Here is a 15,679-nt window from a genome sequence, read left to right on the forward strand (position 1 = left end):
TTTTCTAATGTACAGTTGACTTTTGAACAACACAGGAGTCAGGGGTGCCAACATTCCACACAGTCAGAAACATGCATATAACTTTTGACTCCCCAGAAACTTAACTACTGATAGCTTACTGTTGACTTGGAAGCCTTACTGATAACATAAAGTTGGTTAACACGTATTTTGTATGTTATATGTATCATATACTGTGTTCTTATAATAAAGTAAACTAGAGAAAAGAAAATGTTATTAAGAAAATCACAAGGAGAAAATATATTTACTATTCATGAAGTAGAAGTAGATCATCATAAAGGTCTTCTTCCTGGTTGTCTTTCACACTGAGTAGACTGAGGAAGCAGAGGACTGGTCTTGCTGTCTCAAATGGCAGAGGCAGAAGAAAATCTACATATGAGTGGACCCATATCGTTCAAACCTATGTTGTTCAAGGGTCAACCATGGACTTAGAGGGTGATTCCCATGTTACAGTCATTTATTATGTATCAGAGAGAGAGGAGGAGAAATGTTACATACCAAGGACTTACCGTTTTCTTTGTACCAACATTATCTTGTCTTGCATTAATACTTCTAATATTATTTACAAGAAGATGCTACTAAAATTTCCCGTCTGATGGTGGTTGTACTCTAAATGCAGCTATGGCTTGTCATCTGTAGTCTATATGTCTAATCAAATTATGATTTTTCACCAAAGAGACCATGATGAATAGGGGAAGGGAAAAGTTTGGTGAAGATGAAATGTATAGAACAAATTTCAAGTCGTTTTTCTAAGCATAATTAAAATGCAGTATAATTTCCATTGTAAAACTAGGAAGTTAATAGAAAAGGTTCAAAAAATATTTAACCTCACTTCCGCTTTAGCAAAGCCATTTCCTTTCCTGATTTACCATTATGGTGAGCCACAGGAGAAAGCTTAGTATTCAGTTTTCACATGAATGTTTTGTAGTAATCAATTGTAACTAAATGGTACAAAGGGCACATGTAAAATAGAGGTATCCGTCTTTAGGAAATGACTGGCATATATTGTATAATATATTTTTGTTTTTTATCTATAATATATATGCCTAATAAGTTCATTATGTATTTGGGCTTTTTAAACAAATATATTTTATTTCTTAATTTGTTTTCTATTGAAATTATTCCTTTTTTTAAAATAAAGCCAGGTTTTATATTTTGATTTTCCTCTATAAAAGTTCAGATGATACATTTTTACTAATGAGGAAAATTATATTGGTGGTCTTTAAGCATGTTAATTATTGTTAAATATTGATTTTGCATTCAAAATTAGTTACAAGTGGTATGGACTTCAGTACTATTATGTTGACCTTTACAAGCATAGATATTTATAATTATAATTTGCAGGTTAATAGTACTGTTGACAAAACCAGATCCAATGATCCTTTAAAATCAAGTTATTTTTAAATAAAAGGCCATGTTTTACTCCTTTCCTTATTCCATAGTACCTCACACATATTAAGAATACAAACTCAATAAATATTATTAAGTGAATGAAGGAGTGAAGGAATGAATGGACAAACAAATGGGATATGTTATTTTCTGGCTCAGCCAGGAGTCATCTAAACTAAGTATTAATTGGAAGAAATAATTTTAGTTTTATAAAACTAAGAATAGGAAAATGTTTAATCCCGCTTCATTCATAATAGATGGTATTGAGAAAATGGAATGAAGAGAATTCACTGTGCTAACAACAACGTATTTAACCTACAAGTGAAAACTTTATACTGCATTTCAAAGTGATCTAATTTTCATAAGAGTAAGGAGATGACGCCAAAACACCGAGAACTTTATTCACTGTTTAAAAAGTAACTACAAGTTTGCCAGAAATACATGTCGGATCTATTTTTACCTGGATTGTCACCTCTTTTCCCTAATGGATATAGACCTTATGAAATATTCTTCTCACTGAATATTTATAAGCAAGATACTAGAGAAATTCCTCTTTCCTCTTCTCTTCTTTCAGGTGTAATTTTAAGTGGTTCGCAGTCTGTTTGATAAATATACTTAATGTTGTGAGGGCACCAGAGAAACACAACTAATAAAAGCATTTGCTATTCTGCCTAGTGGTGTTAAAATATTTCACCTAATGTTTTAAAACGTAAGTCCAGTATAAATGCTAAGTGGTCATTATAGAGATCTTGTGTTGCTTGAATGCAAGTTAGGTTGTTATAATTGTCTCTGTAAGTTGGTATTGATATCTAGTATTATGTACTGAGAGAAGTGCCTCTGTAAAACCTGATGTGCCCTGGTATTTGCAGCAGAATTTGGGCTGTCTTTAATCTCATTTGACTTGTTCATCTTCCTTTAAGGCCAACCATAAAGATGCACTCAGTATCCTTTTCAGCCTTTGGTTAGGATTTGCATCAGTAGTCATAAACCTGCTCTCCGGACAAAGACACCCTTTCCTTTGAAGTAATTGCTCAAGCTTTTCAAAGCAGTCCTAGAAGTCTGTACTCTTTCTCTTTTTATTTTTCTTTAAGAAGAGTTTGAAGTGTAGTCCCTTAAACTAGCAGCAAGATAAATTTTTCTCTCAGCATTATTGAAGGCCATGACAATTTTTCAAGCAGTAAGACTTTAAAAGGTTCTTAAGGGAATCTGTTCTGCTTTATGGTCTAGCCTTTGGTAGATCCTACTATCTCAGAAAGCAAAGGTAAAGACTTTTTGTATCCCTTAACTATTGCACATTTTTATCAAAAGAATTAACTTGATATTTTTGAGAAGACTTTTTTTTTTTTTTTTGCTCTTCATTCGGTTTAGAGACTGCAATGAGAGATTATTGATAGCTTTGGCATCTTTGAAAAGTAATATATGGCCAGAATCATCTTGTTTGAGCTGATTATTTCTTGCTGGGTATTAAAATCTACGTGACTGACAAGTAGTTGGGAGAGGCAGATTTCTGAGAATACTGCAGTGAGAATGAGTTATATGGTTCCAAGATTTTGTTTCTAGGCTTTCCAAACAGAAATGTACATAGATATGGAGGGATTTTGCCTTTCCTTTCTGTGGGATGTCGTCACTTGGGCTCTGCTGTGATCCAGGATGATGTATACAGTGTAACTACAGAGACATAAAAAGATTCTGTGAGCCACATGTAAAGCCTCTGCTCTGCCTCCGATTATCTCCACTACCCTCAGTAATTTCATTACAAGTGGTTCCCAAAATGTCCATTGAACTTAAACAGTTTTGACCTGTTTGATTTAAATCCCATATCTCATATTTGCTATACTGAAGTGTAACTATTTCAAGCTCTTTATTATAAAACTTATAAAAATCAAATAGTAGGTATTTATTTTGAATGTACTTTTTGATAAGTAGAAAATGTAAAGAATGCTCAATCTGTACAGCAGATAATAAAGGGAATACAATCTTTAAAGAAGATTGGAAACAGCTTTTCTTAGAGGAATGACATGATATCTCTCCTTATATTGTTGTATGTGGGTTTATAGAGGCCAGTAATGTACATTTCTTATAGGTGAGGAAAGTTAAGTAGCACTGTCTTTTTTACTGGAAATCCAGTGACTGTGAAACCAGTTACCTGAGAACCTAATGATCATAAGTCTACCCTTATGCTTTTAATTTGGTTTTCTTTCTCTCTCTCTCTCTCTCTCTTTCTTTTTTTTTTTTTGTATTTCCTGAACTGTCTAACCTGCTTCCGGGATTAGCAAACATTTTGCCAAACTTTGAAGCCAAAGTCCTAGCACTGAACAGTTCCTTATTTAGAGATCAGGCCCTAGGGAAAGAAGAAATTCTTTTTCAGTTTTGAAATTACTCTGCATGTGTGTGTGTTCTGATTTGTGGAGTGAAAAATGATTTAATAAAGTTTGGATTATTGGAAACTAGTATTTTGTAAGCAAAGCATGATGATAAAAATCTTATGAGTTTACAAAAAACAAAATTATGCTTGCATCTTAACCCACCTTCTGGGGTTAATCACGAGGCTTCCTAAACTTTTAACTTTATAGTCGTAGAAAACTCTCAGTATTTCAACTCTTTTACATTAAAGAAAGAAAGAAAATTGACAGCAGTCCTCTCCCTTCTTCCACCATGCTTCTGAGAAAACAATAAGTTAGCACTGATGTGCTTAAGTGACGTTGTCCTCTGGGACCACCATTATCTATCTGTCCTTTGTTTACTTTGTCTTATACTTAGAATGCCTTCATTTGACATCAGTTTTCCTTCAAACCTTCACTTTTCACTGAGGAATTCCAAGACAATTCAAGTTAAAACACAAATTTCACCATCCATGAAATGGTAACTTATAAAAACAACAACAAAAAAAACCCAACAATTACACCAAAAATATATTCCCTTAGATCTTAATGATTTTAATTGCTGGTTAAAAAAAAAAAAAAGTTGCCAATGGATCTAATTAGACAGTAATTTCAGAAACAACATTGTATGGTATTTTTGTGGAATGTACAGCCTTCTGGGGAAAAGGGAAATCAAGAATCAGGGCTAAAGTATTGATAACTTATTTTATTATTTTTTTGAGATGGAGTCTTGCTCTGTCACCCAGGCTGGAGTGCAGTGGCACAATCTCGGCTCACTGCAACCTCTACCCAGGTTCAAGCGATTCTCCTACCTCAGCCTCCCGAGTAACTGGGATTAGAGGCACACACCACCACACCAAACTAATTTTTTGTATTTTTAGTAGAGGCAGGGTTTTACCATGTTGGCCAGACTGGTCTCAAACTCCTAATCTCAGGTGATCTGCCCGCCTTGGCCTCCCAAAGTGCTGGGATTACAGGCATGAGTCACTGCACCTGGCCAATAATTTTTTAAAACAGTATACTTATTCCTAAAATTTGTGGATCCTAACAGAAGCTTAAGTAGTTCAGATTGACTTACATTATTTGCTTATTTGCTTTATTTCTTTAAAATTTTCCCAAATTTCTGGACTTTGTAAGAAACAAAATTGCTCTTGTGACAAATTCTTTGTGGCTTGGGAAATGTCAAGAAAACTTTCTAATTAAGGTAGGTTTGCCTCCCAGAGAAGTTTTAAAACTTGGAATCAAATGAAACGAAGCCCGTTGTTCTGCCTATCCCCTTGCCTATTCGTATGTCACTTTCGGTCTCCCTTTATCACTAAGTCTGTAGGCCAGGTCCAGCGGCTGGCTGCACATAGCACTGCCAGTGTGGTGCAGAGTTCTGTGTGACATCCCTTCAACTTAAGTCCCACTCAGAATTACCTACAGTCACCAAAGCCTTGAAGGACACTGCGGGGACATGGCCCTGTATTATGTACTCTGGTACATGCATTGGAACTGTCGTGTGGAAGGCTACACCTGAAGTGACTGCTGGCTCCAGGTGAAGTGGGGCTACAAGCAGAGACTAGACCTCTCTTCAGGGTAGAAGCCTCTCAGCTTTTCTTGGTCATGGACTTCTGTCCATTCAGTAAAACTTGTTTTCCTCCCCTGCTACCTAGAAAAACAGGCATGTAGATACATTTTGCATAAAATTTCAAATAACCCAGTGACCTACTGGAAGAACCCCCACTTTGGAAGCCAGGTTAGTTTTTTGACGGCAGCATTCCAAGTACAGCAGGTTTTCAGTGGGTTTCTTCTGAACTGCTGGACGTCTTTCCTCTGAGTGGCTGACTGCTCCAAGGATAGTCAGCTGTCTGGGGTTAAGATACAAGCAATTCTCTTCCACAGAGTTCCACAGCTGCTGGTAGCCACCTACTCTGTGGGCACATTTGTCTCTTCTGGATTACACAGTGTTAGTTATCAAGCATACTATAAAACAAATCCAAATCAAGAAATCAAGAATGCTAATAGAATCCTGCTCTCCACTTGGAAAGACTTTTTGTGTCTTTACCTTTAGAGACTATAAAAGTAGAGGATTCCTTTAGTTTTCAAATCGTATTCTTCAGGCTAGACATGGAATCCGATTTATCCTTGTGGCTTGGCATGAACCAATCAACAAATCAAGGTCATTACCGTTTTATCTAGTCATGGTGAGTTCCTTATTAACCAGCCAACCAGCCAACCAACCAACCAACCGTACTTTTTCTTTTTAGTCTAGGACAGACATACAGTATGACTTGTTCTTTCTACTTGTGAAAGTATTCGGCAACATCTGCCGTTTTTTGGATACTCCTCCTCTGTCCCCCCTTCTCCACCCACCGCCCCTCATTTTCAGTCACTATCTGTAGACTTATCTGTAAGGGTTTGGTTTTTTTAGGTTTTTATTATTATTATTATTTTTGGTTCTTTGAATGAACTACAGAGAAATATACCCATGAAATTCATACATCAGAAAAATACATAAGCTTAGTAGAGAGAATAGGTATTTAAGAGAGGGGCTGCAGAGTTCCTGTGGAGGTAGCGGAAGTCTAGTTCAGACTATCTTCATTATGATGGGTTTCAGCGGTCCGCAGAGGATAAGGAGGGGCGAGGGAGGGGCAAGGCCTTTCTTTGAAATGTAAATTGAGCCAAAGTTCCTAATTTTATAGTCATCTGACCATAAAACATCTAATTGAGGGGCTAATTTTTTATGAGGCATTTTGGAATGCAGATTTTGTTGTATTTAACCCTGAGTTTTCAACCATTGTTGCTTGATAATTACATAAAGGTTACTTGACATTTTAGCAGGATGTGGTCCTCATAATCAAACTATAGTATATAACTTGGATCGAGTCCTAAAGTAGGATTGCTGGACAAATTCCCAAACTATAAATTAAATAGGCATGATGGGAATTAGGAGCAAGTTGTTGATCATTTAATCTGCATGAACTTGAATTGATTTGTTCTTTTCATCTGTTTTTTCCTAAAGGTGAGATTGCTGCTCCTCGGGCCATTTTGACAGGCCATGACTATGAGGTCACATGTGCTGCGGTCTGTGCTGAGCTAGGCCTGGTGTTGAGTGGTTCACAAGGTAAACCTGTGGTACCTTCACAAAATGGATGCATTTCGTGCTGTCTTCTAGAAACAAATTACCAAAGATTAATTTGGTACCTCTTTTCTAAAGCTTCTGTCTGTTATGCTAGCCATTAGTCATATGGAACTATTTAAATTATTTAAAGTTCAATAAAATTAAAATGTAGGTTTCTTGGTGGCACTAGCCACACTTCAGGGGCTCAGTACTCACATACAGCTAGTGGCCACCACATTGGACAGCACAGATACAGATCATTTCCATCACTGTAGAAAGTTCTGTTTCACAGCACTGCTCTGAAGAGTTTAAGGTGTGTTTACAAACATATCCTGTTAATATTCATATTCCCATGAAGCAGGAACAAGGAACATCTTTGTATATTTGTTTATTCTTCTGCACTGTTACTGGGCCAGGTTCCATCTTACATCTGAACGGAAGCCCCTGACCCTGTCTGTTTTAATGAGGCAGGGGCCACAATGGCATTGAGAGTGGAGTAGAAAGATACTTAAGCTGGTTTGCCTGGAGGTTTGTGCTGGAAACAGCATCATATATTTAGGCCCAAGATAATAAGCAAGCTAAAAGCACACGCAGCAAATCAGGATCTGACTAGGAACGGAGCTGTTTCCAATTCGTTGCTTATCCCATCGTAATAGTCTATCCGTCTCTCTGTCTCTGCTCTGAGCTGTCTGAACACAGAACAAAGTACTGTATCTCACGTCTTTTAGGTTTATCTGGTGGGGAAACAGAGTATTTGGATCACCTTACCTGTGTCCTAAAGTATAATAGTCTGGCTAACAAGGTGTTTTAAATATTTAAAGGATTGTGTTTATAAATTTGGTCAAAACATTGAAATAATAATAATGATAGCAAGAATTCTATAACCACTGGATTTTTCCCTTATACTCAATCATTTCATACATCCTGAGCCAACAGGAGTCGTAAAATGAACCTATTATATTACAGGTCATCTGTTCTTTGCACAGTAGTATGGAACTGTAAAAGCGAGCATGCAAACTGAAACCAAACAAAGTGATCTGAATAATCATTGGTCAATTTTACAATTGTTCCATTGTCTTTAAAAATTTTTGTCAGGCTGGGCACGGTAGTTCATGCCTGAATCCCAACATTTTGGGAGGATAAGGTGGGAACATCATTTGAGGCCAGGAGTTTGAGACCAGTCTGGCAACATAGTGAGACCCGCACCTCTACAAAAAAATTAAGAATTAGCTGGGCATGGTGGTGCATACCTGTAGTCTCAGCTGCTTGGGAAGGTGAGGTGGGAGGACTGCAGGAGGTGAAGGCTGTAGTGAGCCATAATCATGCCACTGCACTCCAGCCTGGTGACAGAGCAAAACCCTGTCTCTAATAATAATTTTGTCGAAACATTAAAAACTCATACTCAGTTATACATATAACATGAAAAAGGTAGTAAAACTCACATGTACTTAATACATTGTAATTTAAAACATTTGATACATTGATAATTACTTATGAAAAACGTATCAAGAGTAGTTTGAACTTGTTATAGACATGTAATATACTTGTTATATACATGTTAAGGAGCTAGCATCTTTTCTATGCCTTGGGGAGCTGTCATACTCTAAGTTGGGATCACCGTCTAACATTTCATCTTTTGTGCTTTCAATGTCATGAAATATTCCCTAGAATTCCTTTAATGTGAGGCTTTTGCTGGTTTCAATTCTGGGACATCTTTGTTACACCTTCTTCCCTAACTTACACTGGTAAGTTCCTTCATTCCCTTCCTGGCTGCATATCTACAGTGTCTCAGCAGGGTCAGCATCCCACAAGCAGCTCTTTCTTCTATAACCCCATTTATATTCAACTCAAATTGTACCTTCAGCTTTATCACTTTCCATTCTTTACTGCAGTTTCATCTTTGTTGGCCAATACCCTTTTTTGATTATCCATTTTTGTGAAATATTATATGACTTTATCACTGGGAGACAAAAAGCAACACAGCTGCACAGTTTGCTGTCTGTGTGTGACCTGAATAACAGATATGCAGTGAGCAGTCATTGACATATTTTGAAAGGAGTGATGTGATTGGTCACTGATGATGATGATGCACATCTGTTATTTATATAGTGATTTGTGGACTGAAGAGCTAACCACAAAAGTGCATACTTTATGTAATTACTGTGACAACCTAAATTTGAACTATGTTATTGGAGGGCTGGTGTTATTTAAGGAGTGATAACTGAAATTCATGCATGCTGGAACTGTGTAAAGCAAAGACTGCCTGTGGATATTTCAAAAATTTATAAACTACCTGAGTGGTCAAGAAAGAGCTAAAAGCCTTATTTTTAAAAGGGCAAGCTTTCAGTAGTCATTGCGGGGAAAAGGCAACAATTCCATGTGGTCATGAGTAATTTAGCCAGAAGAGTAGCAGGGCACATACCCCAGTGACCCCTGTTATCTGACTATCTCTTGGAACTTGCTCATCACACAAGCAATCTTTGTTCCTTATTCCTTCTTTGCTTTGCATGTAGCGGATACTCAATAGAAACAAAAAGCTTGGCTGTGTGTGGGCTCCCAGCAGCTGCCTGTTCTCCTCTGGCACCTTGGCCTGGTGGTCCGCCCAGGTGTTGGGAGTGGTGGATGCTGCTGCTTGCTGTGGAGGCAGCAGGGAGGTGGACTCACTCAGTTGCCAAGGAGAGTGGCTGAAGGGTTCCTGTGTGAATTTTTTGGAGGTTGAGAAGAACTGCCAGGGACCTCCTTTCAGTGTAAAAAAGTAGTGAGCAGTTGTAAAGAAGGTGGCTAAGGCCCTCAGAGGCTGCTTGAACTGGCTGTCCCTGCACAGGCCCACGGTGCGGTGGCTGTCAGGGCTCCTGCAAGGTATCCTGCAAGGAGAGGTCTTAGTGTGGCTGCCCACAGCCCTTGTTTGTTTGCATCCCAGCCTTCTTGAAGCTGTGTTAGAATTTGAAGCTTATGCTATTTCCCAGTTCCTCCAGTTTGTATTGCCTTTTAGCATAATGAATTTCACAGACTAACTTCCTGTCTCTTGAGGAAAGTGAACTTGGACTTACATGATTTGGCTTCTCTCCTGAGTGGAAGGTGAGATCTGGCAAACATGAAGAGGTTTTGCAAAATAATTTACACGTAAGATGGAAGTTTTTCAAAGGCTTTCTACATCTATAGTGTGGTTCTAGAATCCTGTTTGATCTGTGCTCAAGATTCAGATTGTATTTGTCTGTTTTCATTAAATAATTTTGCCTTTTGTTTCTCAGAAGGACCATGTCTCATACATTCCATGAATGGAGACTTGTTGAGGACCTTGGAGGGTCCTGAAAACTGCCTGAAACCAAAACTCATTCAGGCTTCAAGAGAGGGTCATTGTGTCATATTCTATGAAAACGGCCTCTTCTGTACATTCAGTGTGAATGGAAAACTCCAGGCCACGATGGAAACAGAAGATAACATAAGAGTGAGTGCCCTGGGGACTCTTACCTCAACTCGTGTCAAGTGGGGAGGGAAAGGGTTCGTGAAAGAAACCTCTATTTTTGGGTTGCCGAGGGCCTCTTTTCCACACCAACAAAAAATCTTTAGGTAGCACTCAGACAAGGCTCACACACTTCGCACACCACAGCAGTGCCAGCTGTGGATGAGGCCAGTTGCCAGCCTCCACCATGAGGCAGGCACACAGACACACTCACACTCGCTTTTATTTTTCCCTACCTTCCCATAATGCTGGCTGCATTTAAACCAAGTACACATACATGCGGCACAGCTGAGGCTGGTCCTTCAATAGAAGAGGTTTCCTTAGGGGCTTCTGAAGCCATCCTGGGTGGCTTTCACTGGCACTGCTCATTTTTTTTTTTCTAGAAAACACACTGCACATTGTTTTCTGAGTATGAAAGCTGAAATAGTACATTAGATGATACTTAAAACTGGAGTCTCTTTACATCTGAATAGCTTGGTGGTGGGACCAGTAGGGATTATGACTATTTAGGATTATTAATTTCAGATATGACTTCTTCATGAATAAGTCCAAAACATGTTAAGGAAGTTGGGCTTCAAATTATGAATTAGGCAGGCATTTTTTCCCATTGGGTCTACCGGAAATGGCACCACCAGTGGACCTTCCGGGCTCTTGCTTCCTCTCCAGTATAGGACTCCACAAGTATTAGACATTGAGAAAAAGAGTAAGAACTGTTATTTTCAGAGGCTAGTTTGTCAAGGTCCTTTGTTTCTTACCTCCAAACTCCTTGGTGAAGGTTAAAGTAAAATACAGCTGGGGTGGTCTTCATTTTCCAGAATCAGGCTGGTGGGGCACGGGAGCTATATACAATGAGGGGACCCAGGACATGTTGGAGGCAGGAGTAGGATCACAGGGGCTTCTACCCTGGCTTTGGGCTAGCTCTGGATATTTCACTCACTGCTATTCCTGACCTAGGCAGCTTAGATGACATAAATTCTCCCACTTTCCCAGATCTGGTCTGATCACCCCCTTCTCCTAAGTAAATACTGGTGTCAGGGAACAAAGCTCCTACATACAGATTACATGAGGAAATGAAGGACCCTCGCTGCTGTGTCTCCTGGGATTCATTTCTTGATTCAGTGGATGGCTTCCTTCTTGTGTCTCCACCATTCTCTGTGGCCTCTCCATTGCACTCTGCCAGCCTCCACCACGAGGCACGCACACAGACACACTCGAACTCGCTTTTATTTTTCCCTACCTTCCCATAATGCTGCATTTAAACCAACTACACATCAGAGGATTTTCTTTTCCTCTTTTCTTTACAATAATAATGTGGATAATCTGTCACTTTGAGTTGCGATTATATTGTCAGCTACGCTAATAAATCTGTAAAATAATTTGAGGTCCCCAGCTGACTGAAGCAATTTCTGTGGCATTTCAGTTAGTACCAGGGGCTCTGGGAAGTTCCTTGAGGCAGCAGTGGGAGGCTTTCTGCAGACCATTCGTGCACACATGCTTCTCCTCTCTGCCCTGTAGCCATCGCTTTTTCCCTCCATAATATTTCCCGCTGGAGTTTAGGCTTAAACAATCCATTGCCTTTTTCCCAGCACTCCTGCACTTTATCATGCTAGCTTGCAAGTGGCAGCTGTGTGACTAAAGCGAGCTTGCCTAAAATGAGCAGTACCTGCCCGCAGCTCCAGAGACTGATACTTTCACCGCTCACTACTCGGGAGGCAAGGAAGGCAGCCACAGGCTGGGAATCCAAGGCACTACAGAGCAGAATCTCCAGCTCCACCCTCAATCTGAGCCCGTATAAGGAATGGGCACCATGGAAACAAATTAGTCATCAGCTCAGACCAGAAATTAAATTTCTGTGAAATACCAAGAACCCTGCAGGCAGGAAGCCTGGGGAAGCTCTGCACTAATCAAGGCTTCCCACCTATTTTTATTTTAGATGCCAGATTGCTCTGTGGCATTTTGGTTAGCAGCATATCATAGTCCATCAACTAGACAGTGTTGAGATGTCTTTATGAATAGCTGATATTTAAGGAGGCAGCCTGTACAGAGCAGCACAGTTATTTTATCCTAAACAAGGGAGAACCACCACTCACCCAGGGGAACGCATTTGTTTTCCCTTCCTGAGGCTGTGTTTTAGGATGTGGTCATCCCCAGCAGACTGCTGTGGCCTGCTGCTACCTCCTTAAAACCCCTGCAGCCACGGCGCTGTCCACAGCACTCAGGATTTCAGGGGATGAGATTAACGTGTCTCTGGGCACGTTTCCAGAGGTTTCCCTCTAGTAACACCCCAACCTGGATGCAGAGGCGGCCTGTCAGTATTTGAGTGGAAGATCAGGTGCTGCTTGCTAAATGTTACTCTGGCTCTTGCTGCCAAGAGGAATTTGGCCTCTCATGAAAGAGGGCAGCGAAATCTTTTTTCACCTTGGGAGGCATCTGGTTCATTAAAATGTTTTGAATGCTGATGACTGTATAGTCCCTAAAGCCCAGGTTTTACTTAATTTCAGATGGAAGCAGGATTAGAAATTCTTTACTAGAACAGAGAATTAAAGATTAATGGTTTTAATTTGTTTCGGTGTAACACTTATCCAGTAAAAAGCTTAAGTATAAAATTCAAGTGAACCACAACCATAAGGTTAATGGATTTTCATCAGCTGAATTTTATGTGTAGCAAATAGTTGTTTGTCCTAGTTTCATTGCAGTTCCCAGACAGCCCTAGAGATTGCCATTTGTGAAATGAATGGGGGAAAAGGATATTGATTTTTGCTCATCTTGAAAATATCTTAATATCTGTGTTTAGTTAACGAGACTTAGAGAATATGCAACTGTCTTCCACACATGGGTTTTTATTTCCTAGATGTGTTTTTGTGTTCTTGAGAATAAGCTGTATTTAAGAGACTACTAAAAGTTGGCATTTGGGTGAATGTGAATTAAATGGCTAAGGAAGTCTTTACCTTTCTATGATTTTTTAAAAAATATGTCAAAGAGTGAAGACTTAAGGCAGCTATACTAGAACTGAATGTAGAACAGTGCGAATGTATCAGAAATTAGGTATTTTTCTTTCTGGCTTGCCAGCACAATCTGTATTCCCCTGCACCCAGGTGGACATGCGATTACAGGTGTTTGTAGTGGCTTTAAAACTCCGATGCCATCCACTAAAGAAAGGAAATTTGTATCTTAATAAGCTAAGAAAACAAGGCTTGGAGGTACCAGGCAGGAGGAGAGGAAGGGGTAATAGGATTGGCTTTTGGAGTAGGGAGGGATAATTAGGAGTTACCACACTTTTTCTATAAATGGACAGAAAGTAAATATTTTAGGCTTTGAGGGTTCTACATTCTCTGTTGCAACTATCTGTGAAAGTAGTCATAAACAAATGGGTGTTGCGATGTTCCAGTAAAACTTTATTTATGGAAGGCCAGGCGTGGTGGTTCTTGCCTGTAATCCCAGCACTTTGGGATGCCAAGGCGGGGGTGGAGCACTTGAGGTCAGGAGTTTGAGACCAGCCTGACCAACATGGTGAAACCCCGTCTCTACTAAAAATACAAAAATTAACTGGGTGTTGTGGTGGGCACCTGTAATCCCAACTGCTCAGGAGGTTGAGGCATGAGAATCACTTGAACCTGAGAAGTGGAGCTTGTAGTGAGCCAAGATCGCATCCCTGCACTACAGCCTGGGTGACAGAGCAAGACCCTGCCTCAAAAACAAACAAACAAAAAAAACCTGTTTATGGGGGTTCAGATTTGGAATTCATATAAATATTCATGTGTCATGAAAAATTCAAGCACTGAAACATGTTAAAACAAACAGTTATACGAAACAGGCAGTGGGCTGCATTTGGCCCACAGGCTTTCATTTGTGGATGCCCATTTTACAGGATCAAAGAGCAAATTCTGAGCCTGTACTGTCTGTTCAGCACTAGTAGGAAAGGACAGAGGGGCACAGCCTAGAGCTGACTAAACCACAGGCTGGAGCACTGTCAGCCCTGGAGCAAGAAAATGCTGAACTGGGATTTAGTCACCCTGGAAGTTGCAGCTCTCTACCAAGTCTTCTTCCCAACTGCTGTCAAAATCCAACAGGCTCAGGGAAGGTGCCAAGGTTGCTGGCTGCCTCCCTCCGGCCGGAGTCGCACCCAGCAGGGGATTAGAGGGGATGTGAGGTCAGGCGGCACCATCTGCCAAGTCTTGGGACTAACAGGCTTATTGGCATGTCCGCAGTGCAAATGAAGAGATGCCAGGGCTTCTCGTTAAGAGCACCGGTCCCAGTCCACAACACACACCACCATTCTAGTAGCATTTGTAGAACTGGAAGAGTTTGCTACTCAGTCTTTAAAAAAGCAAAGCCAAAAGTATCTCAACCATTGCCAAACTTTGTCCATTTGGTTTTTGAAAAATGGCAGATCTTCTACAACTCATGATTTTCTAAAAGCTCCTGAGGATCTCTCTCTCTTCTCCCTGAACCACAGTAGCTGGTGTGAGAGTGACTCAAACACAGGGTGGGGGCTGAAAGTTTCCGAGAACCTCATTTCTACTGAATGTTGCTGTCTCACAGGCCATCCAGCTGAGCCGAGATGGGCAGTACCTGCTCACAGGAGGGGACAGCGGAGTGGTCGTGGTCCGGCAGGTGTCGGACCTCAAGCAGCTCTTTGCCTATCCAGGATGTGACGCAGGAATCCGGGCCATGGCACTGTCTTATGACCAGAGGTAACACTGGAATAATCGGCTACAAATGGGAGTTTCCAAAACTGCAGAGGGGACTGGTCTTGTTGGCTCTTGCCTGTAATCCCAGCACTTCGGGAGGCTGAGGCAGGAGAATCGCTTGAGTCCCGGAGTTCAAAACCAGCCTGGGAAACATTGTAAGACCCTGTCTTTACAAAAAATAACATTTTCAAAAATGTATAGTAAAACCTGCAGAGGGAATTTATTTAAATGGGCTGGTGGAGTTGAGTTGTGGGGGTCACCTGTACAATCAAACCAAGAACACTTTTTAAAAAGTTTGACTTTCTTTCTGATGACGTTGCCACTCTTAGACAAAGGCTGAGTTCTCAAGGAATAGACAGAATTTAAGTAGCAAAGGTTTTGATTACAGTGATACAAAGCTTTTTATATTTCTCTGAAGTATCTTTTTTTAATTATACCTTAAGTTCTGGGGTACATGTGCAGAACGTGGTTTGTTACATAGGTATACACGTGCCATGGTGGTTTGCTGCACCCATTAACCTGTCATCTACATTAGGTATTTCTCCTAATGCTGTCCCTTCCCTAGGCCCCCACTCCCCCCAACAGGCCCCAGTGTGTGATGTTACCTTCTCTGTGTCCATGTATTCTCTTTGTT

General features: G+C 40.2%; 1 protein-coding gene across 1 annotated transcript in view; it reads left to right on the top strand.

The window, feature by feature from the left end:
- LRBA (LPS-responsive vesicle trafficking, beach and anchor containing) overlaps positions 1 to 15,679 on the top strand; it is a 771,345-nt gene that overhangs the window by 742,578 nt on the left and 13,088 nt on the right. The window contains exons 54-56 of the mRNA XM_011973242.1: positions 6,793 to 6,894; positions 10,143 to 10,339; positions 14,897 to 15,048. Of these exons, the coding sequence (XP_011828632.1) occupies positions 6,793 to 6,894; positions 10,143 to 10,339; positions 14,897 to 15,048 (451 nt within the window). The remainder of the gene's footprint in view (positions 1 to 6,792; positions 6,895 to 10,142; positions 10,340 to 14,896; positions 15,049 to 15,679) is intronic.

Source organism: Mandrillus leucophaeus, unplaced genomic scaffold, assembly GCF_000951045.1.
Source record: "Mandrillus leucophaeus isolate KB7577 unplaced genomic scaffold, Mleu.le_1.0 Scaffold136, whole genome shotgun sequence".
Classification (NCBI taxonomy): Eukaryota; Metazoa; Chordata; class Mammalia; order Primates; family Cercopithecidae; genus Mandrillus; species Mandrillus leucophaeus.